We start from the raw sequence: 22,943 nt of genomic DNA, 5'->3' as shown, positions 1-22,943 counted from the left end.
AAGACTATGCTGTGATGTCTCAACTTGCATTAAAGAAGGAAAAGGTCAATATAATTTATTCAGACTTGGTCTAACTTTGTCACATCTTTATAAAATACAGTAAATCACATTCATCATCTGACTTGGTATTGTAAATGCCTTCTAATTATTATAAAAATCAAAGGTAAAGGTATATTGGCGTATAGATTGTTTATCTGGTTGTGGAATGGATTACTGAAATAAAACATTCAGAAGTGAAAGAAATCCATTCTCCCCGCTTCCCCCCCTCCCCCCTCAGGTGTTTGTATCTTAACTTAGCAAAGTTCCATACAGTTCCCTGGTTGGTCTCTTAACACAGGCCTGTAGCAGGTTTTTCTCAGCAACTGTTACCCTGCACATGCCCGATCTTGTCTGATCTTGGAAGCTAAGTAGGGTCAGACCTGGTTAGTACTTGGATGGGAGACCATCTGGGAAATACCGGATGCTGTAGGCTTATACCATAGTCTTTCGAGACTGAAGGTTGCCAACCAACCAGGAGATGAGAGGGAGCGGAATGTGGAAGTTGCATTGTGTTTCAGGGGACAGTGCACTGTGAATTCACTGAACCTGAGTTCATCGTACCCAGGGCAAGCCTCTGCCTTGCCTGCCCTTCATTAAGTCACTCCATTTTCAGCAGTGAGCTATTTGGTGTACATAATTAAATTAGGGTAAAGTCAGATGTAATACAAAAAGAGAGCTCACAGGTATCTCTTAACTGCTCTAAAAATGGCACATCTATCGTCATCCTTTCTTCCTTCGTTGTTTAAGGCTGAGAGCTGGGCTCTGCGACAGATGCCAGGTGACCCAAGAACTCGCTAAGAAGAAGCAGCATGAGTTTGGGAAGGCTCATTTCCAGAGTCTTCAACACATCTTCATCCTCAGTAAGTAGAGGATGTCATCACTTCTATTTCAGTATATTTTCGAGGCTTCAAAAGCTGACAATGTGTATGTTCAAAAAGCTGAATTGAAAACAAGAAGGTTACGTAAAAGAACTGGTACAAAGACAAAATTGGGAGAACAGATTTTGGAGAGAGAGGGGGGGGATGTTATCTGTTGAACAGAGGCGTAGCTAGATCATTTGACACCTGGGACCCATAAATTTTTGTCACCCCATATGACATAATTAATTAATTATTATTTATTTATAATTAATAATCCATCCATGCCCTGGTTTGCCTGGAAATAGTTAATTATTAAATTATTAATTATATTGATTGATTAATTCACATTTTTATACCACCTTTCCTCTAAGCAGCTCAGGGTGGTGTACATGGTTCCTCTCCTTATTTTGTCCTCACAACAACCCTGTGAGGTAGGTGAGACAGAGATAGTAATAGTCATGACATGGAATGAATAATAATAATAATAATAATAATAATAATAATAAATTAAATAAATAAATAAATGCGGAGAATATTTCCCCACAAGCAGTGGATGAAATTCTGCATCAAATGGTATATAACATGATGGTATTATTCTTAAAAGTCACGATTTCCAGAATTTTGGTCTCTAGGGTGTCACCCCCCCGATGACTCATTGGCCTGTTTTGAGTTAAGGCAGTGGTTCTCAAACTTTTAACACTGGGACCCACTTTTTAGAATGACAGTCTGTCCAAGACCCACCAGAAGTGATGTCATGGCTGGAAGTGACATCATAAAGCAAATTAAGATAATTATAAATAATTAAATTAAAGAAAAACAGATAAATAAGGGGAAGCCAGCCCTGTTTCACCAAGTGAATTTTCTCTGTAGCCTGCCTACAGTAACACCCCACACACACACACACACACAAAATCAGTGAGATTTTCAGCTCTCCCCAGTGCCCACCTTACCAGCTCATGCCACTGTTTTATTCTTGGGGGAGGTTGCTGCCTGTAATAACACCCCCCAACAAATAAACCAGTGAGATTTTCAGCCCTCCGCATTGCCCACCTTACAAGCTCAAGCCTCTGGTTTATTCTTTGGGGGGGGGGGGTGCTGCCTTCTGGAGCATTTGTTGAACTCCACTTTCATCAGATTGGGACCATGCAGCTAGCCTTGCATTCCCCTTTGCCTGACTTGACCAGGAGCCAAGGCACATTTGCTTACTCGCAAGTAAACATGACCATGTGGCATACTTTCGCTTTCCATAGGGCTCAATACATTTATCTGCTTGGAGGGAGGGACTTCCTTCTTGGGTGTTTTTTTGTGGCTGCTTTCATTGGATAGGAACCATTCTGGTGTCATTGGATTCCTCTTAGCTTGCCCTTTCCGACGAACTATGGCTTGTTCACCTAGTCACAAGTAAACGCGCAATATGACTCAGTTTCATTTTCTATATGGTTCTATGCATTTTTTTGTTTCTGGTTTTTTGGCCATAACTTTTGATGGAAAGGAGATATTTCAATCTGGTTTTCTGCATTGCATTCCGCTGGAAATTCCACATCCAATGGTGTATGGCAAGATGGGGTTATTCTGAACCTCCACGATGTTAGCGATGTTTGGGGCATTTGTGCTGTCACCCCCTCCCGGGTGGTACCTGGGGCGGACTGCCCCTCCACCCCCCGCTAGCTATGCCACTGCTGTTGAACCTTCATTTAGGCTTCTCACAGAAGTTGGCAACAGGGTTGAACAGAATTATACACAATACTCTGGCAGGGCTCCTGATTCCAGCCTGCATCAGGATTTCCCTTAAGCCAAGGGAAGGGAGACTCTAGATTCTGGTCTGCACTGAAGGGGACAGTGCCCACGCAATTCTCTGTGCCTGAATACAGCACAATTGGCATACTGAAGCCCTCAAACTGGCTGCCTTCCACCACCTTCCTCCTTCTGTACTTCCCTCCCACCATATTTTTCCCCTGTGGCCACCACTGATGAAAAGAAGTGCTGCCGCCAGCCTGATATAGCAGCTGGACGTTTATGCATCAATAGCCATTGAATAAACTGTAATCATTACCTATTGAGGAGGGGGAGCAGGATATTCCTTAGGGTCTCCCTTTTCCCCCTCCTCACCAAATAAGTAATAGCTGCTGTGCATGTATGTTGTTAATCAGGGTACCAGTGAATGCATGCACAGAATACAATGCCATATATACACTTCGGCTTCTTTAAAATCTCATCTGTCTTTATTCCTATAATCTTCTAGCCCTCTTTGCTCAAAATATATAGCTTGAAAATGTGTAGGCAATACCTAGTACAGAAATCAGGATGAGCGTATTAAAGTGAATTTAGCCAATAAAACATTTTCCACCTGTCTGGCTAACAGAAGCAAAATAAATTGCATCAAATATTTTCTAGAGGGGTAGCCAGGTTAGCATGTTGCAGCAGAAATTGCCAAGAGTCCTGTGGCACTCTAAAGATTAACAAGTGTATCATAGCAGCAGTGGTGTAGCCAGAGGAGGTGCAAAACACTAAGTTTTGCAGGCACCTGAATATTCCATGCAAGCAGCCGCTCACCCCCCTTTGGAGCCATTCTGGGCAGTAGGAGCAAAACAGAGGCGAACGTCTGGCTCTGAAGGGGAGGGGCCACTTGCATGGTGTGTTCAGACACCTGCAAAACATAGTACTTTGTACCCCTTCTAGCTACGCCACTGCATAGCACAAGACCTTGTGAACCCCAGTAGTTGCATAATCCATGAAATGTTATCATAAATGTGTTAGTCGAGAAGACTAACTGCTAATTTTGTTAGACTTTTCAAAGGTCTCTTTGTTGTTTGTTATTTGTCAAATAATTGTACATAACAATTCTTATGGAAACTGTACAGTTCAGTGCAAAAAACCAGGGTATAATCCCTTTTGGACAAATGAATCCCCTGTCCTTAAAAGGTTTAGTCTCCAGGACACTAAAAGAACAAGGTTTTCGAACTCCAATGGAAAATGACCTTCTATTTGAAGCTGACACTTCACTCAGGGGAGCTAGAATGGTTAATGTATTTCCGTGTGAATAACATAGAAGCAAACATTGTCTGTACCAATTAAGGCTCAAAGCAGACAATTTGACTGACCAATAGTCTGGCTGCATTTCTGTCTTTTTGAATGGGGGGGGGGGAAGAAGCCACAGAACCTTGATCCAGATAGCGGTGTTGTTAGAGGGTGCAGGGGGTGTGGGTTGCATCAGGTGACACGCAAGGGGGGTGACACTACTACTGATCAAAATTTTTAAAATTTTGGTTTTTTTTTAAATAATACCATCATGTTATAATGGCTTCATATTATATATCATTTGATGCGGAATTGCATGCAGAATGTAGTGAAACAAACTGTGTTGTATTATCTCTATTCTATCAAAAGGTATAGCCAAAAAACCAGCAGGGCGGGGCAATGATACATCGCCAGTACCAAACCCCCATTACCCTGCCCACTGCAAGGGAGAAGGTCCATCATGGAAGTGATGTGCTGGCCTCACACGCCAAGGGTGCAATCCTAACCAGCTTTCCAGCACTGGCATAGCTGTGCCAGAGAGGCATGTGCTACACCCTGAAGTTGGGGGCCAGTTACGGAGGCCTCCTCAGGGTATGGCAATGTTTGTTCCTTTACCTCGAAGTTGCATTGCCCTTATGTCAGTGCAGGAAAATGGGTTAGGATTGTGGTCTGAGTGATGCAAGCCCCAGTGAAGCCGATAATCCATATCAGGACTATTGCACAGGGAAGGGGGCTAACACTTTCCCCCAGTGTCATTTTTCCAGTGAAAATTGCCTTCCCTCAAAGCAGCTGATTGCCACTTTGGAAAAACTTTTGGGCATCCTTTCTCATCTCATCCAGTCAGATCCCTGGGTTAAGTAGTCAAGAAGGGAATATTTAAGGGGATGATCCTACAATAACACAGGCCTACAAAACTGAGGGTCAGAAAACTTTCCCCAAACTTTATGGTGGTTTGATGTGAATTTGGGGTGCCGATTCCAAAAATGGCAGCTCACGAGGAAGCTGCGTGAACCATTCACTAAAGAGGGTATACTATATCTTCAAAACTAGACGTGATAGGGCAAAACAGATGCCATTTTTGGAATCAGCATCCCAAATATACCCAGGAATTGGTGTAACGTTTAAGGAAGCAAAATGTGTGTTGGCCTGTGTAATTAGTTTAGGAGAGCAAAAACAAGAGAAATGGTGGGAGAATCTGTAGGAAATAAATTTTATTTTGTTAGTCATTGTGGCTATATGCAATATGTTGTCCACGTCTCACTTTGTGGGCCTCCTGGAGGTATCTGATTGGTTGCTGTGGGGAACGGGATGCTAGACTAGGCAGACTTTTGATCAGATCTAGAGGGGATTTTCTTATGTTCTTAACTGATGTTATTGTTCTGTTTTTGTATGGCGCTGGAGACTACTATATTCAGAACATTTCAGTAATCCTCATAACAACCCTGTAAGGTAACTTACTGTTGTTATCCCCATTTTCAGATGGAGAAGTTGAGGCTGAGGGAATATTGCTCTGCTCATGACCCACCTATTATTATTATTATTATTATTATTATTATTATTATTATTATTATTATTAACAGTATTTATATACTGCTTTTCAACTAAAAGTTCACAAAGCGGTTTACAGAGAAGAATCAAATAACTAAATGGCTCCCTGTCCCAAAAGGGCTCACAATCTAAAAAGATGCAAAAGAATACCAGCAGACAGCCACTAGAACAGACAGTGCTGGGGTGAGGTGGGCCTATTGAGATCTTGGCAGAGACAGAATTTGAACTGAGGGCTTCCTGGTTTACTCCTTGGCCTTTTAGCCTTTCTGCTATACTAGTGTAAATATTTCAATAATTTACGTTTGAAAAATGGCAAAGTTATAACTGTAGAATTACATGTTAATTCATACAAATTAGTTCCAGCTACGACCTTAATGGATCATTTTCTGTGGACATTCAAAAGTAGGCAACATAGGGGAAGGGGAAGTGGCCTGCTATCCCTTGACGCCATGCCTGCTATCAGGACTGGATATCAGGTCACCAAATATTTGGTAACTGCCCAGTTAAGACACACTTCCCAACCTGAGTATTGTTAGATAGCCAGCAAGGTGCATTGCACCTCTCCCATTCCCAAACAAATAAAACATTTGTTCATATGGTGTATTGCCATGGTGTTTTTTTTTCCACGTAGGAAAATGACCACAAGAGATACCTTGTGTTCAAGTCCTACCTTCACCTTTGTGTCCCACCTTGTGTCCTCAGAGTAGCAGCGATGGGAACAACCTTATTTAATCCTGAAAACAACCCTCTTAGGTAGGTTAGACTGGATGAGGGTGATTGACTCAGCACCACCCAGTGAGCTTCATGGCCTAACAAGAAATTGGAACTCCCTTATCCAAATCCTTCATTCTCTCCCCTACACTGGATCTCCTTTCCAGCACCTTCACTTGATGACCCTGGGCTTATTGCTACCTCTCAGTTCCAGGTCTTCATGCGTAAAATGGAAGCAGTAGTGACCAACTTCACAGGAGCGTTGTGAGCACGAACATGTGAAAGGCTGTACAACGTTTTGCAATTTAAAAGATGCCAACGATCAGTAGGAATCCAGAAGGGCAACTAGACATTCTTTTGAACTGGCTTTACCTAGGGAGTGTCGGCTTCTGCTCTGAAATGCATATCACCTCCCATTAGCGCACTGCAGTGAACACATCCATTGTCACTTAGCCCAGCATTCCCTTTGTTTCCTCCATTACAGCGAATGAAATCAATAAGCTGAGAGAGGAGAACAAGAGCCTGAAAGAAGAACTGAAGCGGCTCGGCAGCCCAGAGTAAGCTCTCATCCAGCTTTGGTTTATCACCTGGTGTCTTGCATTCCAGGGGGCTAGTTCAGTGGCTGACCCCCTGAAAATAACTGGCTGGGGATTGTAGAGCTGCTCCTTCCTCAGGGTTTTGATGCAGCTTGTAAGAGGGATGGTGATTTCAGGACCAGTTCCTGGTTTGAGGGGATCCTGGGCTCCCTCCACTGGGTCCCCCATGTTATGAGATAGCAGGTGCAACAGTAACCAGGGGTGTTTGCTGTGGGGTTTCTCTCAGCAGTGGCAAAGCCCCATCAGTGGATCCATCCTAGCCAGCATACCAGACAGGGAACAGCAGCGGTCAGCGGCACTCTCTTTTGGTACCAGAGCTGAAGGGCACTATTTTTTCCCAGCATGCATTGCCTACTCCAACATTCGTGCCCCTTTATACACTCACTTTGGCTACTCTCTCTTTCCCAGTGGCATCTCTAGGGGGTATGGCAGGTGCAGTCCACACATCACCCAAGCCTCTGTTCTGTGATCTTTGGCCCTCTCTGAGCCCAGCCACCTCACACTCTCTCAGACGATCATGTTTTCATCACTCACCAGTGAGAACACAAAGCGACTGGGCCTGGAGCAGGTCAAAGATTGCCAAACGGAGGCGGTCCAGAGATGAGCCTTTCGCATTAAAAGCAATGCGATAGCACAGAATGGCAACATGATTATACAGATCATGCCTCATTATCCGGGTGACCAGTTGTCATAACCACAAATGAGGAAAAGGCATCCCAAGATGTATGACATCCAGGAAAAATGTGGGACATGACAAAATAACAGATAGGAACACTCATTTATTGATTTAATATGGTTAATTTAGACATTATATTATTATTAAATTTAAAACAATATTACATATAGTCTATTACATATAGGGCGCAACCCTAACCCACTTTCCAGCACTGACGTAAGAGCTATACCACTATAGATGCTACAGCTGTTCAGCCATAATTTCATTCCATTAGACCCCATTATTCACCCCATCCAGTGGCTGAATGTGGTATAGTGTCTATACTGATGCATTCTGGGTGACAATGGAAACCCAGAAGTGGGTCTTTAAAGCTATTTTTCCACTCATTTGGTATCCACTGATTTTTTTATCCACTGAGGGTTCCAGAACCCCAGTGGATAATGAGGCACCATCTGTATCACTACATCACCCCCAAACTTTCAGAACACCTCGCACCGACAGGTAAGCGCCGCGCCAGGTGGCACCAACCCTGAGGACACCTCTGCTCTTTCTTTCTACATTACAATGTCTGTTCAGTGTCCATTAAGGCCTTTTTAACAATCATTTTGTTTAACATTATTATTATTAGCTTACAAGCTAACTTTTGAGAGAGGGAAAGGCAGCAATAAAATTCTTGTAAATGATTGCAGTTGTCTGAACTTAGATTGGGTTTTAGTTGCAAGTGAGGATTATGGGGTTAAGTCAAAGGCACAATCACCGAGCAATCTGTTCATAAGGTGTCATTCAAGCTGCATAAGTGTTAGTTGAACAGCAGTAAAGGGTGCTGAAGTGCATTTTATGGTGAACCTTTGCCTTACAATTTTAAGTCAGCAGGTGGAGCTATTGCTTTGCTTAGATCTAGCATAAAGAATGCATTCAATCACCCTGGCAATGAGGAGGTTGGCCAGTTGCCTAGGCTTGTTCTATGATTAATCTGATCACAATACCCTCTGAGCAATATGATAATAGTGGGAAAACAGAAAGCCTCTGTTTTTCCCAGCAGATAATTAGAAAGTATGGTCACAATCCACTGGGAACTGCTGCTGTATTGGCTAATATGAAATGAATGGAAGAACTAGACAAATTGTTAGTTCAGGCTGTGCTCAGGCAGCTACTCTTCAGTTTAGTTCAGCCCCTCAGTGGGGCTGAGGCAAAGGATTCTGCACAGCCTAAGTGGCTGACACAAGCAACATTTTAAGCAAGACATCCTCAAAAGGCAAGAAAACATTAGGGACCAACTAGTCCAGCACTTTTTCTTCTTGTGGTTCACTGACATCTATGATCTTCTACTTTGTGAGGTCACTTCCAGCTTCCAGGAGACTCTTACAGTTTCTAGGGCAACTGTCTGTAGTAATGAATGGTCTGTCCCTCTTCCTCTGCTGCTCTGCCGGTGGAGGAAGACGAACAGACAATTCGTTACTACAGGCAGTAGACCTAGAAACCTCAGAACCTAGAAGAGTTTTTTCAGTAATTTTCAACTGCTGTGCTCCAAACTCCCATGGAACACCTGTCAACGTTTTGCAGCACACCAGTGTGCTGTGGCACACTGGTTGAAAATCATTGAGCTAGAGAGAGTGATGTTACCAGGGTCAGGGACCAGAAAACAGAGACTGTCCCTGGTAAATAGAGACAGCTGGAGCACACAGGATGTTTTCTGAGGTGGAAGAACAACTGTGATGCAGAGAAGGGCTGTAAAAGTCCATGTTTAGAATCAGCCCGCAAATTCGCTTTCCCTGCTGAGTGGCAGGGCGTAAGAAATGCTGTAGCCTCTGAACACATCTTGCAAGAAATGATCCACCCAAGCAACCTTTAAGATTTTGACTCCTGCCCTTCAGGGCCTCTTATTTCATATTCCACTTGAGCTTCCCACTGTTTGTTATGCGTGCCATTGCAATAGGCTCATGACAAGTGTATGGGCTCCACCAAGTAGTCCACATTAATGGGAGGGATCCAGAACATGGTGATAGAGCACATGCTTGGCATGCTAAAAGTTTTCAGATCCATCCCCTGCTTTTCTGTGTAGAAAGGTAGCAGGTGATGCCTAGTTCTACTTCTTCTTTCCATTCATTATTTTTTTGTGTGTTCCAACAGGGACAGACCTAAGCCTCTGAGAGGCCTGCCCAGAGAAGGAAGCTCCACGCCAGACTTGCCACTGCCCTTGCTTTCCTTGAGGAGCAGGAAATCAAGTGCCGAGAAAGACACTAGCCAAGAACTTGAAGATGGGTATCGAGAACTACTTGGCCATTCTCTGGAAGGAGGCATGTTCTTCTGGGGCTGGGCCCAGTTTCTTCTACATATGAAGGGATAGTTTGGGTCACCAGAACCCCTATCAGCATCATAGAGAAACTCTCCCTTGATTGGATACAGAATCCTCCTTATGCTAAGAAAAGGTTGTTTTCCAGAGGGTTGGTTTACACTTGATTATGGCAACTGTTAGGTGAGTGCCAGGTTGTGGGGTCAGTTGGCTGGATGACGTGTGGATAAGGAAGCTCTACCACATGAATGAGATGCCAGCAAACAAGATGAGGAGAACATTGCAATAGTGATTTTCAATGCTTTTCTTCTCATGGCACACTGACCTCTATGGTCTTCACCTCTTGTGATGTCACTTCCACCTTCCAGGTGACTCTTTCAGGTTCTGCAGCTCTGTTTTAGGGCAACTGTCTTCAGTAATGAATTGTCTGAGTTTCAGATCAGCTGCAGTGTTGTGGAGGAGAAGAGGACTACCAAGGTCAAAGAAGTCAAATATAAGATATTTGTGCTTTCTTCTTCACTTTTCAGTTTTAAAGTTATCTCCCTTAAACTAGGGAGGGGGGAATGCAGAGAAGCTAAGAAACCACATTTTCCAGTCTAACCTCCAAAGCTGCATGCTTCTCGCTTAGCATGCCATGGCTTGATTAGTTGTTGGCAACCTTCAGTCTCGAATGACTCTGAATGGTGGTTCTGGAACAGCGTCTAGTGTGGCTGAAAAGGCCGATTCGGGAGTGACAATCCCTTCCACACTGGGAGCAAGTGTAGTCTGTCCCTGGTCTGTCTCCCTGGCTATGGGCCTTCCTTCTTTGCCTCTTTGGGAACTGGGAAAGGCCATGCTGCACAGCCTGCCTCCAAGCGGGCCGCTCAGAGGCCAGGGTTTCCCACTTGTTGAGGTCCACTCCTAAGGCCTTCAGATCCCTCTTGCAGATGTCCTTGTATCGCAGCTGTAGGGCGCTTTCCTTGCACGAGTTCTCCATAGAGGAGATCCTCTGGGATCCGGCCATCATCCATTCTCACGACATGACCGAGCCAACGCAGGCGTCTCTGTTTCAGCAGTGCATACGTGCTAGGGATTCCAGCACGTTCCAGGACTGTGTTGTTTGGAACTTTGTCCTGCCAGGTGATGCCAAGGATGCGTCGGAGGCAGCGCATGTGGAAAGCGCTTGATTACACTCATAATATTAGGTCCAACCAGTGGTGTAGCTAGAGGGAGTGCAAAGCACTAAGTATTTCAGGGAGCCTCATCATATCCAGCAAGTGGCCCCTACAGAGCCTTTCCAGGCAGTGGGAGCAAAACAATCGCGTTCGCCTCCGTGTTTTGATCCTTCTTATGTTCTTAATCTACAAATTGTCCACACACACAAAAAAAAAAAAACACCATCTCTCTGGTATTTATGCTTTTTTCAGTCTATGAACATGGCTGGTGTGACCTACGAAGCTTGCCTTAAATGCTGCTTCCTAGAAGTGTGACAATTAAATCTTAATGATCTGCTGTCATTGCATTTTCCTTTTCCAGTCTACACAAAGAGCCTTAGGGCCAAGCTCCGCATAAGGCACGAAATGTGAACCTGTCTCCCAGCTTATTCCAACATTTAAATAAAAGCAGCTGTGGGGGGGGGGGGGATTGAATCACAGCAACAGCTGTGGGGGGGGAAGGGGTGTTTAACCTTTTCCCCTGCAAAATCCCACACTCCTACCTTGAAGCTGCTGTTAATCTTTCTGCAGGGTGGAGGAAGGCAGATACAAAAGCAGCTGACTTTTTCCCTTATGGAGCTCATGAAAGCTTCAGAAATGTAATTTCATTTGGGGAAACAGCCCAGGAAGGAAAGATGAACCACCCCATTCCCTCGTACAGCAGCCCCAATCCAATCCCTCCACCTGCAGGGCTGTTTTTGATTTTTAAAAATAACTGAACCATCTGGTTACAGGTCTCCTGCATCAAATGTCATTTGGCCCTCAAAGATATGAATTATGAGCTTCCTGTCACCATATTTTTCCAGAGGGAAACCTGACATCCAGGCTCTTTCCACCATGGAGTGTGATCTTTGCCATGCTTGACAATGAAGTTTGCCATGCTTTTTGCCTGGAAATACCAGGACTTAAATCTGAGATCTTTCATAGGCAAAGCATGCGTTCTGTCACTGAGCCATCGTCCTTCCTCTCAAGTACATGCCATCCAGTAGCATGCAGGAGGGATTGTGCTAGAAATCCTTACTTTGAACTGTGGGCCTCCTGCACCAATCCTGCTAGAGAGCAAAGGGACTGCACATCATCCCAGTGTTGGGAGTGCTCAATTCCTAGCATTCAAAGTGAAATGTGAAATGTGAAAATGTGCTTTTAGAGGATGACATTGAAACATCTGAAAGCATTGAACTTTAAGTGGCCTGGCCATTCCTCTTTCTTCTTCTAGGTCAGTCTCCAAGGCAAAGAAGATCTCCAGGTACCAGGTTCTCCCCGAACAGAATTCTCCAGGAAGAACACAGTCTGGAGGCGGTAAGAGCTTCCAGGGTTAATCTATCTTTATCCTTCCCCATCAAGTTTCCCTCTTGACCTTATACTGACAATTCTCCAAATCATGAACAAGAAATGAAAAGTATTAGCAGAAAGGATGCAAAACAAAACAAAAATAATTTATGCAGGATTGAAATGAACCTAGCCTTTCACTTGCTATGATGAAACTGGACCAGATTGAGCCTTGGACCCAAGATCAAATCACACCATTTAGAGAAAATGGAGCAGCTAGGAGCCCACAGCACATGACATAGCAGCCCTGTGTAACGTTAGCCAGATTATCCCTTCTCTATTGAAAAGAATTCTGGAGAAGTATGCAACAGAAAAAGGGCGGGAAAAGGGTTCCTTGATGCTTTCCATACCGGCCACTTTTTTATTGAACCGCCACACCTTGCAATGGGGAAGGCCTGCAGGCTACTGTCACAAGGTTGCAGTGTAAACATGAAGTGCAAATGTGCAATGAAAACATGCTTGGCACCCAAGGCCAACCCAAGATCTGCTGATGCTTAACATAGCGTCCCAGATGCTGCCCCGCCCTACCCAATGATGGGATGGCCTCTCCTCTTCCCACTCTGCAATATTCTAGCTCAGCACTCCCCTCCCCTCCACATTTCCTCTTCCTCTCTATCCCCCTCTTTTTTCCCCCGATCCATAGAGTGGAAGGAGAAGGACCAGCAGTAGTGGAGGTAAGTAACTGAACAGAGATAGGCACCCCCCACCCGCACACATGTATACCAATCTCTTGACTGACTGCTCAGTCAACAAATGTTTGCTCAGTCAGCTGACTACTTCAGTTGGCCTCATGGATGGGCTAGAGCTGTTGGCTCCCGTCTGACAAAATAAGAGAAAAAATTCAGTTGAAAGCAGTAGTGTCATAAGGGGCGCAGGGGTGCTGGCCTTACCAGGTCACACACACAGGGGTTGACACCACTACTGGCCAAAAAATTTTTAAGGCTGATATGTTCAAATAATATCATCATGTTATATATCATTCGATGTGTAATTTCATGTAGAATGCAATGGAAGAAACCTTGTTGAAATATCTCTATTCTATTAAAAGTTATAGCCAAAAAAAAAAAAAACCCCAGTGAGTCTGGGTAATGGTACATTACCATGCCCACTGCATTGCCCTAACCGCTGGATGGGAGGAGGCTGGATAGGGATGACACACTGGCTTCTTGCATTGGGTGATGCAAACCCTAGTGATGCCACTGGTTGGAAGCACTGTGCAAATTAGTCAGGACTGTATATATTTTGTGCCTGAAGTGCACAAATTTAGAAATTGGTACTCTGAGAGTTCAGTACTCTCAAGCATCTCAGTGTTCCAATTTTTAACAGGTTTCTAGCCCTCAAGATGGCAAAAGATAGGCTTGAGTTGGGGGGGGGCACTGTTGCCTGATGAACTCTGAGATGTTTAGGAGCGGAGCTGAGCAGAATTTCTCCTGCTCTAAGGGGCAGAGCTGCAGGGCCTTTCATTGTCCCTTCCCTTGACTAGCAGAAGCAACATAAGGTGTGCAGAATAAGCAAATATAGGTGAATATGTTTAATTTGCATAACGTATTTAATTTCACCTCTTCCTTGCGCTGCCCTTTTCCTCTGAACAATGCAGGCATGAAATAAATGAACTTCCTGACTCCCTTCCATTTTTAGAGTTCTCAGAGGATAGCAAACCAATTGCATGGGGCCATTGCGTTAGTGAGGCCTGGTTCAAGATCCTGCTCTCAGGAAAGGGACTGCACAGGATACACCACTCCACCCCCTCCAAGTGAAACTCCGCCATCCCCTCAGCCCGATCGAAGACCCAGCTTTGAAGCGTAAGTGAAAACTTAGGAGCAGCCCTTCTGTCCCATACAAAGGGGCTGTCTAGAATTAGAATCAAATGGACCTGAGGATCATCTAGTCCAGCAAATTTCAACATTTTTTTATCTCACAGCACGCTGACCTCTATGGTCTTCCCTATGGTCCTTTGTGTTGTCAGTTCTGGCTTGCAGGAGACTCTTCCCCTCACCCCGGGGCAACTGTCTGTAGTAAGGAATTGTTACTACCCATGGAGGAAGAGGGACAGACAATTCATTACTACGAACAGTTGCCCTAGAAACAGAACTGCAGAACCCAGAAGAGTTTTTCAGCAATTTTTAATTATTCTGCTCCAAACTCCTGTCTGCACATCTGCAGACCTTTTGCAGCCCACCAATTTGTCATGGCGCACTGGTTGAAAATCACTGATCCAGTCAGACACCAGAACCAAAGCTATAGAGGTGGGGAGGGACAGGAAGACCTTTCAGGATCTTCAGGGCCTCTTTCCTAAATGTCCAGCTTTCATTTAAAAGAAAAAAATGTTTCTAGTGCCTTTACCTATGGTGGTATAAGGGAAAAAAATAAAGCCAATGTTCTCTAGCAAAATGAGAGAACTGGGGCTACAAATACAATTTAAAAAAAAAACAGTATTAAAAAGTTGAACCAATGGAAGAGTGGGCTGAAGTTGTACCTTGTCCAGGATGCTTTTTTGGCTAACCCTAAATGCAAGGTCACTGAAATTATTGCCAGTCTTTGGGGCATTATTCCTTAAAGGTATTAAAATGTAAAATGTAATACACATACTTTAATTTAATTAAAGGTGACATTTAGACTTTTGGTGTTCCAAATTGACTTATGAAACCCATCCGAGTATACCCTTGATCACAGTAAATTTTCTGGCTACAGGCTGAAATAAACTCTGTCTGGAGTGCCCAATTTTCTGTTCCCCTGTACCACTGAGGCAGGCACCAGATGAGGCACTAACCAATGAAACTGAATTCTGTGAGCTGGCCCTGGTCCTAGCTGTGCCAGAACTCCAAGGACTAGCCTAAGGTCCAAATCCTAACCAACATTCCCGCATCCTGCAGTTGGGTGACAGTCACAGAGGCCTCGTCAAGGTAAAGGAATATTTGTTCCCTTACCTCATAGCTGCATTACCCTTACCTCAGTGCTGGAAAGTTGGTTAGGATTGCACCCCAGGTGTTTCAGTTGTGTCCTTCAAGAGATTTCTTTAGGGGAAGGGGATGAAAAGAGAGGTATCCTTGAAAATGGCTGACACTGTGGGGATAAAAGCAGGGTCTCTGACTGTGTGAGCCAGACCTTAGATGGATCTAGATCCCAGTACAGTGCTCCACCACACCTCCATGACCTTTCTTATGCATGTTGTCAATTGAACCTTGACTATTGCATTCATGCTCCACACAGGTGTTGATAACAACATATTTATTTATAATAAATATACATTTATTTATATGCACTGCTCTCAGAGAGGGTACCTAACTAGGCCTGCAGCAGTGTTTCTCAGAGACCAGAGGAAGACAGGGAGGTTGGATGCTGGGCTGTCCCTAAGGAGACTGTCCACAGTTGATTCACTGCCTGAATGCAACGCAGTATTCAGGTTCAGAATTGTACATTGTGGCTGAGCTCCCAGTCAAGAGCTTCACCACCTCAAAATTATGTCCAAAAAACATTCCCACAAGTGAAAAATAGGCACCTAAAACAGGATAAGCCCTGAGCTATTTGAAACATGTTGACTCCGTGAAATATTTGAGTAGTGGTAATAGTGATGTGTATTTCAGTTATTTAAGAGCCAACAAATCTGATTGCCAAGAAATTGCTTCGTCTTACGAAACTCTGAAGTTTGCTACTAAAAAGGAACAACTTTGCCTCCTGAACCCACATTTTGCCTTCCGCCATCTCGGACTCCGGAGTAACTCCAGCAGCAGGGATGAAGGTTTGCCTCACCACTTGTTAACAGCCAGAGAGATGAGAGGCAGAACGAGGTCACAAGATGAGTGGGAGGACCAGGCAGCAATCTTGGAACTCCCAGACGCTGTGCTATACATGAAGGACCGTCACCTGGAGAACAAACTCCAGTTTCATAATCACCAAGAGAAGCTCCAGTATTTATTGACACAAGAGCAACAGCAAGACTTTAAGGCCAGAATAGAGGGCAGCCAAGACCAATCACTCTCTCCATTGCCAAGAGCTCGGAAGGAGTGCAGAAAGGAAAGGCCCTCCTTGGATGAGGCCACCAACAAGACAATCGAAAAGTTGCTCTTGATTAATAGGGAAGACCTAGAGAAAGCAGAGAAGGCTGAGCCCATGAAAGAGTACCTCATAGAAGCACCTCTAGACCTATCAGATTATGGAAGGGGGAGAGAGACCTTGAAGCCAACGAGCTGGCAACAGTCTTCTGTGGAGCAGGAGGCTGGAAGTTCAGGTGAAGAACAAATTGAGGACCCTATTCTTCAGAAAACTTGCTTCTCCAGTCATCTCCAGGTAGCTAAATATCTCCACGAGTGCAAAGAGTCAGAACAACTCATTATGAAAGCCAAAGAAGAGAATGCTGTGTCCTTGGTAAGAAAAAAATTGCCACAGCCATGCTTTTGTTTTATGCCAGTGGTTCCCAAACCGTTTAGAACCGGGACTCACTTTTATAAACACTCTATTGGGACCCACTTAGGTTATGAGGCTTTTAAAAAAATAATTTATTCGGGGGCATTAACTAAGGGCACAATCCTAAGTGCACCCTGGGCCAGCACAAGTCCCTTGCACTGGCCCAGGAGGGTCGCAATCATGCCATAAAGCACATTTGCGCCTTCTCATATGTCAGCTGGGCCAGCGGAGGGACGCGCTCTGGCCCACAGAGGCTGCATCCAGCCTCCACGCTGATGTGGAGAGATAAGGCTGTGTCGGCTGAGCTTGACTGATGCAGGGATCTGGGGAGGGCAGGGAGGAAGTGGGAGGGAGGTGTTATGGGGCAAGAGGAGGGTGGGCAGAGGGCATTCCAGGGGGCAGGCAGGTGGGGAGCAGGGCTGGGACCCGGCAGTTATGCTGGATCACAACTCCGTTCCCTGAGCAGCACGGAGCGGCTCCAAGCCTGTCTGTTCTCCTCAGATTTGCATCACTTCTTGAGGTGGCACAGGTTCGAGGAGACCCATTGAGGTTGTGGAGGCTTACCCAGGGGTAAGGGGAAGAGTTTCCCCTTGCCTCTGGCTGAGCCGATTCTGGCTTCAATCTTGTGCTGGATACAGCACGGGCGGACATTTCTCTCTCTTTATTTACACATGCTTGCAAACTGCAGAAACTGATTTCTATGCAGGGCAATTAGCTCCTGCAGTTGCAAAATAGCTGCTGAGTTCTTTTGCAGGGCAGTTAGCAGTTATCTGATGTCTGAATAATCTCAGGATTTGAGGCAATTCATTATCTGCTCTTGCCATTACCTGTGCTTACCTTTGTTGTAGGCTCTGCTCAGTACTTTGTGACCTCCCAGAAATCAGGTTGTGAGGTTGTGACTGCCAGTGGGTCCCGACCCACAGTTTTAGGCTGTTTCTGAACCATCCTCCATAGATATACTGCTATTTCTCAGGTTTGGTTTTTAGGCCATGTTAATTATGCCAACTGCTTTGCAATATACTGGGTATCCTTGACCAGTTAAAATGATAAATAACTTTGTTTTTATCTCTTATAGAACCTATCTGTAAAAGGCATTTGAAAGATAATTTATTCCAGTTTTACCATCTTTAATCTTAGGATTGTTAAATTCCAACATATCCACAATCATTATGGATAAAAAGCATTGTGTAATTTTGAAGGTCTACATGCATGTTCTGCAGCTGTGTTTAAGTTATGGCATTAATCAGTGGCATCGCTAGGGGGTGCGGGGGGTGTAGGCCGCACCGGGTGATGTGCACAGGAGGGGTGATGCACACTGGGGGGGGTGATGTGCTAAAATTGCAGTGGTTAGGAGTAACCCCATCATATTATATACCGTTGGATGCAGAATTTCAAGCAGAATGCAATGCAAGAAACCAGAGTGAAATATCTTCTTTATATCAAAAGTTATGGCCAAAAAACTAGAGAACAAAAAATGCATGGATCCCTATGGAAAGTGAGCTGTATCGTGCATTTACTTGTGAGTAGGTGAACTTGCCTTAGTCCATTGGAAAGCGCAGACTGAGAGGAATCCAATGACACCAGAATGGTCCTGATCCAATGAATGCAGCCCCCCAAAACACCTGAGAAGGAAGTCCCTCCCTCCAAGCAGTATTGAGCCCTATGGAAAGAGAAACTAAGCCTCACAGTCACATTTACTCACGAGTAAGCAAACGTGCCTTGGTTTGTGGTCAGGCCAGGCAAAGGGGAATGTGAAGCCACCAGAATGGTCCTGATCTGATGGAACGGAGCTCAACAAATGCTCCAGAAGGCAGCCTTCCCCCCCCCACTAAAAAGGATCAAAACAGAGGCTTCAGCTGATAAGGTGAACCGTTTTGAGACTTGCAAAACCAGGTGGATCATGACAGTGATCTGGTTTAAACAAAAGTTCTTAAATTGAACTGGGCACTGGGTATGGCTGAAAACCATACTGATTTTGGAGGAGGAGGTGTTATTGCAGGCAGGGTACAGAAGAAATTCATTTGGTGGACCAGGGATGGCTTCTGCTTATTTAATTATTTGTTTTACTTTAATTATTTATACTTATTTAATTTTCCTGATGATGTCACTTCCACCATGACATCACTTCTGGTGGGTCTTGGACAGATTGTCATTCTAAAAAGTGGGTCCCAGTGCTAAAAGTTTGAGAACTGCTGCAATAAGGTATTAGTAAGTTGACACCCTGGGGGGGGGGTGACACCACTAGTGACCAAAATCACTAAAATCACAGTTTGGAGGAATAATACCATCATGTTATATATCAATCAATGCGTAATTTCATGCAGAATGTGTTCTATCAAAAGGTATAACCAAAAAACCAGTGGGGGCAGAATGATGGTACATCACCACGCCCACCATCTGGGGCCCCGCCCACTGCATGGGGGGTGATGCGCTGGCATCCCGCACTGGGTGACGTGAACCCTAGCGACGCCACTGACATTAATCACATCAGTTATCCTAGCATGAAGATTATCTAAAGAGTGAGATTTGAATGAGTATACTACAATTTAAACATGTCCCTATAGGGAAAAGTACAGTGAGGACCAATCGACAGCAAGCTGGCCAAGCCATTGGCCCACATCTTCCAATCCATCTGTCAGGGAAAACTTGGTTTAAAAACCATCCAGTGCTGCAAGAAAGTGGCAAGGTGCACCATCTTGCTGAAAAACTATATTTATAATTGCCTCAGTTCAGGGATAAAGTAATTTCCAGAGGACCACCTTACCCGAGGTAATGCACCTTCTATTGAAGTCATTCAGTGTAGTGTAAAGCAGATTACATGGAAAAATAAAAAACAAAATTGGCATAAATAAATTTCTGTGTACATAAAAAACTGGAATAAATTACCTCTCTAATACATTTCATAGATTGTTTTTATCTCATGGTTGGTTGGCAACCTTCAGTCTCGAAAGACTATGGTATAAAGCCTTCAGCACCCGGTATTCTCAGGCGGTCTCCCATCCAAGTACTAACCAGGCCTGATCTTGCTTAGCTTCTGAGATCAGACAAGATTGGGCATGTGCAGGGTAACAGTTGCTGTCATGGAACTATGATTTCACTAAGTATATGCTTTTGTCCGTCTCCTTGGCCCTCTTTCCTTAGCATCTGTCTCCACACATGCTCTACATTTGCTTCCCAAATATTTTTTGAGTGCCATATCATGAAAAAGTTGGAGCAAAAAAAACACAAAGGCTTCCACTAAAAATGAGTCATGTGAGTCAAACAAAATATGTAATTTAAAATTGTACAAAACTCTGTTCCAATAACAGAATTTTTATTTTTGTGATGGCAGAAGTTCGCGCATGTTGTTTCAGACAGCGCTCATGCCTCCGTTTACAGTTGCCAACCTGTAGATTATGCCTGTCCCCAGATGAAGCTGCTATATTGAGACTGAAATGGCATCAAGGCTTTTAGGCTGGGTCGGCAGTATAGCTAGAAGGGTTGCAAAGCACTAAGTTTTGCAGGCAGTCTCACTGTAGCTTTCAGGCAGCCCCTCTCCCTCTGGAGCCAGGTGTACACCTCTGTTTTGCTCCCACTGCCTGAAATGGCCCTGAAGGGGAGGAGCCCCTTGCACGCTGCAGTGAAGCTCCCTGCAAAACTTAGTGCTTTGCACCCCCTCTAGCTATGCCACTTGGGCTGGGTGGCATGTGACACTTCTGTCTCTAGATGACATTTCTGACAGATAATTCATAGTGCTCTTCTGCAGATCTCCCCATTACAAGACCGTCTTTTCTCCAAGTCAGCCTCAAGTGACGGGGTTGTTAGTCCGGAGACCAAGATGTCTTCTGAAGCTGAGAAAGAAGCAACAGATCAACCAGGTAAAACAAAAGCATGTGAGGTTTCAGGTACACAGTACTAGGGAATGGTGTTTAGCTTTGTGAGTTGGAGGATTGCTTTAAGAGAGCAATTCCTAGATGGGTGGATTGGGCTGCAAACCATCATGCATTTCAGCATCTTGGGCTGTAATTCTACACACACTTTTCTGGGCATAATCACACTTTGAACACAGTGGGACCTACTTCTGAGCAGACACACATAGGATTGTGCTGTTGATGCAATTACTAAAAACTTACCTTGTTGGTTTTTTCCATCCTTTTCCCAACTTAAACTTATTTGTTCACATTTTCTATAGCACTGGTTCCCAAAGTGATGGGTTGTAACTCCAGGGGAACTGGAAAAGGGTCATTCCCCCTTAAGGGAAATTGCCTAGAAATCGGTAGCAACATGATTGGGACCATCATGCTGCTGTGGGGAGGGAAGTGTTTTTTAAATTTACCTGGATATCACTATGGCTCCCCAGAGGGTCTGGGGAGCCTGTGACCCCCACTGAAACCCTCCTGGCAGCTTCAAACTCCTGTAAAAAGAGGGGGAACTTCAGGTTTTGCCACAAAAACAGGAAGTGGTTTTGTTTTTCTTTTTTACAGGAGTTTGAAGCTGCCTGGAGGGCTGCAGAGGGGGTCACAGGCTCCCCAGACCCTCCAGGAGAGCCATAGAGACTCCCAGGTAAGTGGAAAAAACCCTTCCCTGCCCAGCAGCAGCTTGATTGTAGTGACTAGGACTTGGAAACCACTGTTCTATAAGGTTGTGGAATCTGATCTCTAATATAGGCCGGGGTGGCCAACCTTTCAAATTTAGGGCTCCTGGACCTTTAACAATTGTGTAGAAGAGGGAATTTCAGCAGGTGCAGCTTGTCACGGCCCTAAAGGAGCCTGAAAGGTTGGCCACCCCAGTATAGGCAAAACAGTGCACAGGGCTTCTTTTTGCTCTTTGTGGACATGCTCAGTAGCATTAGAGTAAGAAAGTTGATGAGGTTTTATTTGTTGCACCAGTCAGTCAAGAACAAGAGGTCAGGGATGGATGAAGGTGATGAGCTGATTCTGAAGGGCTTATATAGGGAGTTCAGGAAATCAGAAGATAGTGTCCTAACTATGGGAGGAAAGATACAAGTGGCCCTTAATGAACTCTAAGACCCAACCACTGAACCCCCACCAATTTTAGCCAAATAATGCCCTCTCTTGCACTCTTCCAAGGAGAGTAGCCAAGGGACCTGTTATAGCATTTAGAGGTATCCCTATTCACTAACTCTCCTGTAATTTGAGCATGGTCAAAAGATCAGTTGCAACTAAAAGGAGCCAATTTTCATGTGGCAAGGAATTGTGCAACATGAATAAACTCCATTCTATGACCAAGAGAGACCATAAATTTCTGTAGTTCCAGTGTGTTTAGGAGAAAATCCTCTTCTGTTTTTTTCCATTTTTTTCCTCAATTTCTCCAGGAGGACTAGAAACTATCTTTTTTGTTCTTCTGAGTACCATAGCAAAAAGGCTGGCTATCCATGTCTGAGAAATATATTCACTTCCTTTCCTCCTTAAATACAAAAGCCACTTCATTACACCAGCTCTACTGGCTGAACTGGTAAGTAGAGCTGGTCTGGATGGTTTGGATTTTTTTTTTTTTAATGTGTTAGAACATTTTGGGAACACCTAGTCCAGACCAGAGAATCAGGATTTTGCATTATTGAGAAAGTGATTTAAAAAAAAAAAAAAAACTTAAAAGATACCTGCATGTTGATTTACATACATATAGGGAGATTTAATCAGGGCAGAATGATTTCTCCACTGATTGAATTCTGGGTGTGGGGAAAAAGTGCCAAAGTTTTATTTGGTTGTCATTTGAGTATTGACACAAAGCTAAGAAAGCAGCTGTGTGTTTCCTACTGCACTTTGGCACGTTTGGCAGTTTCTGACTTCCAGGAAGCATCACTCATTGAATGTAGGAGGCCTGTTTTACTCACACAGTCCAAACCCAGCTATACACACAGCCCACACTGGTCTCTGTGTCAACACGGTTATCACATCCCTTAGAAGCAAAGTGCTGATGATCTCTTATGGGGCAGTCAAGCTGGTTCTCTGTTCCAGCCTATCCTTTTCAGGAACTTTAGTGTGAAGGATTCCCCTGGGGGCTGGGGATAAAAATAGGCCCTCAGTTTGGCTGTACTTGTCGTAAGAGGCATGGGTCCTAAGGGTAGATGGGACTCCTTAGCCTGGGAAGGCAGCTCATTTGAGAGAAGGAAAACTGATCCCAAACCTCCACTGCCTTGTGGCTACATCCAGTTACAGAAAAGGCTTCAGGAGTCAACCTCGAGGCATAATCCGGAGCCGGAGTCCCTGAGGCAGTTCATGGCTGAACACAGTCACGTTCTGGCAACTCCTGCGATGCTGCTGGAACCAACCGTAT

General features: G+C 44.5%; 1 protein-coding gene across 1 annotated transcript in view; it reads left to right on the top strand.

Moving 5' to 3' along the window:
- Positions 1–22,943, top strand: part of RBBP8NL (RBBP8 N-terminal like) — a 54,053-nt gene that overhangs the window by 7,594 nt on the left and 23,516 nt on the right. The window contains exons 4-10 of the mRNA XM_066624725.1: positions 787–899; positions 6,661–6,733; positions 9,579–9,727; positions 12,151–12,233; positions 13,902–14,065; positions 15,848–16,628; positions 20,413–20,524. Of these exons, the coding sequence (XP_066480822.1) occupies positions 787–899; positions 6,661–6,733; positions 9,579–9,727; positions 12,151–12,233; positions 13,902–14,065; positions 15,848–16,628; positions 20,413–20,524 (1,475 nt within the window). The remainder of the gene's footprint in view (positions 1–786; positions 900–6,660; positions 6,734–9,578; positions 9,728–12,150; positions 12,234–13,901; positions 14,066–15,847; positions 16,629–20,412; positions 20,525–22,943) is intronic.

Source organism: Tiliqua scincoides, chromosome 4, assembly GCF_035046505.1.
Source record: "Tiliqua scincoides isolate rTilSci1 chromosome 4, rTilSci1.hap2, whole genome shotgun sequence".
In the NCBI taxonomy this organism is placed as follows: Eukaryota; Metazoa; Chordata; class Lepidosauria; order Squamata; family Scincidae; genus Tiliqua; species Tiliqua scincoides.
Note: the sequence above shows the minus strand (reverse complement) of the source record. Positions and strands in the feature narration are given on the sequence as shown.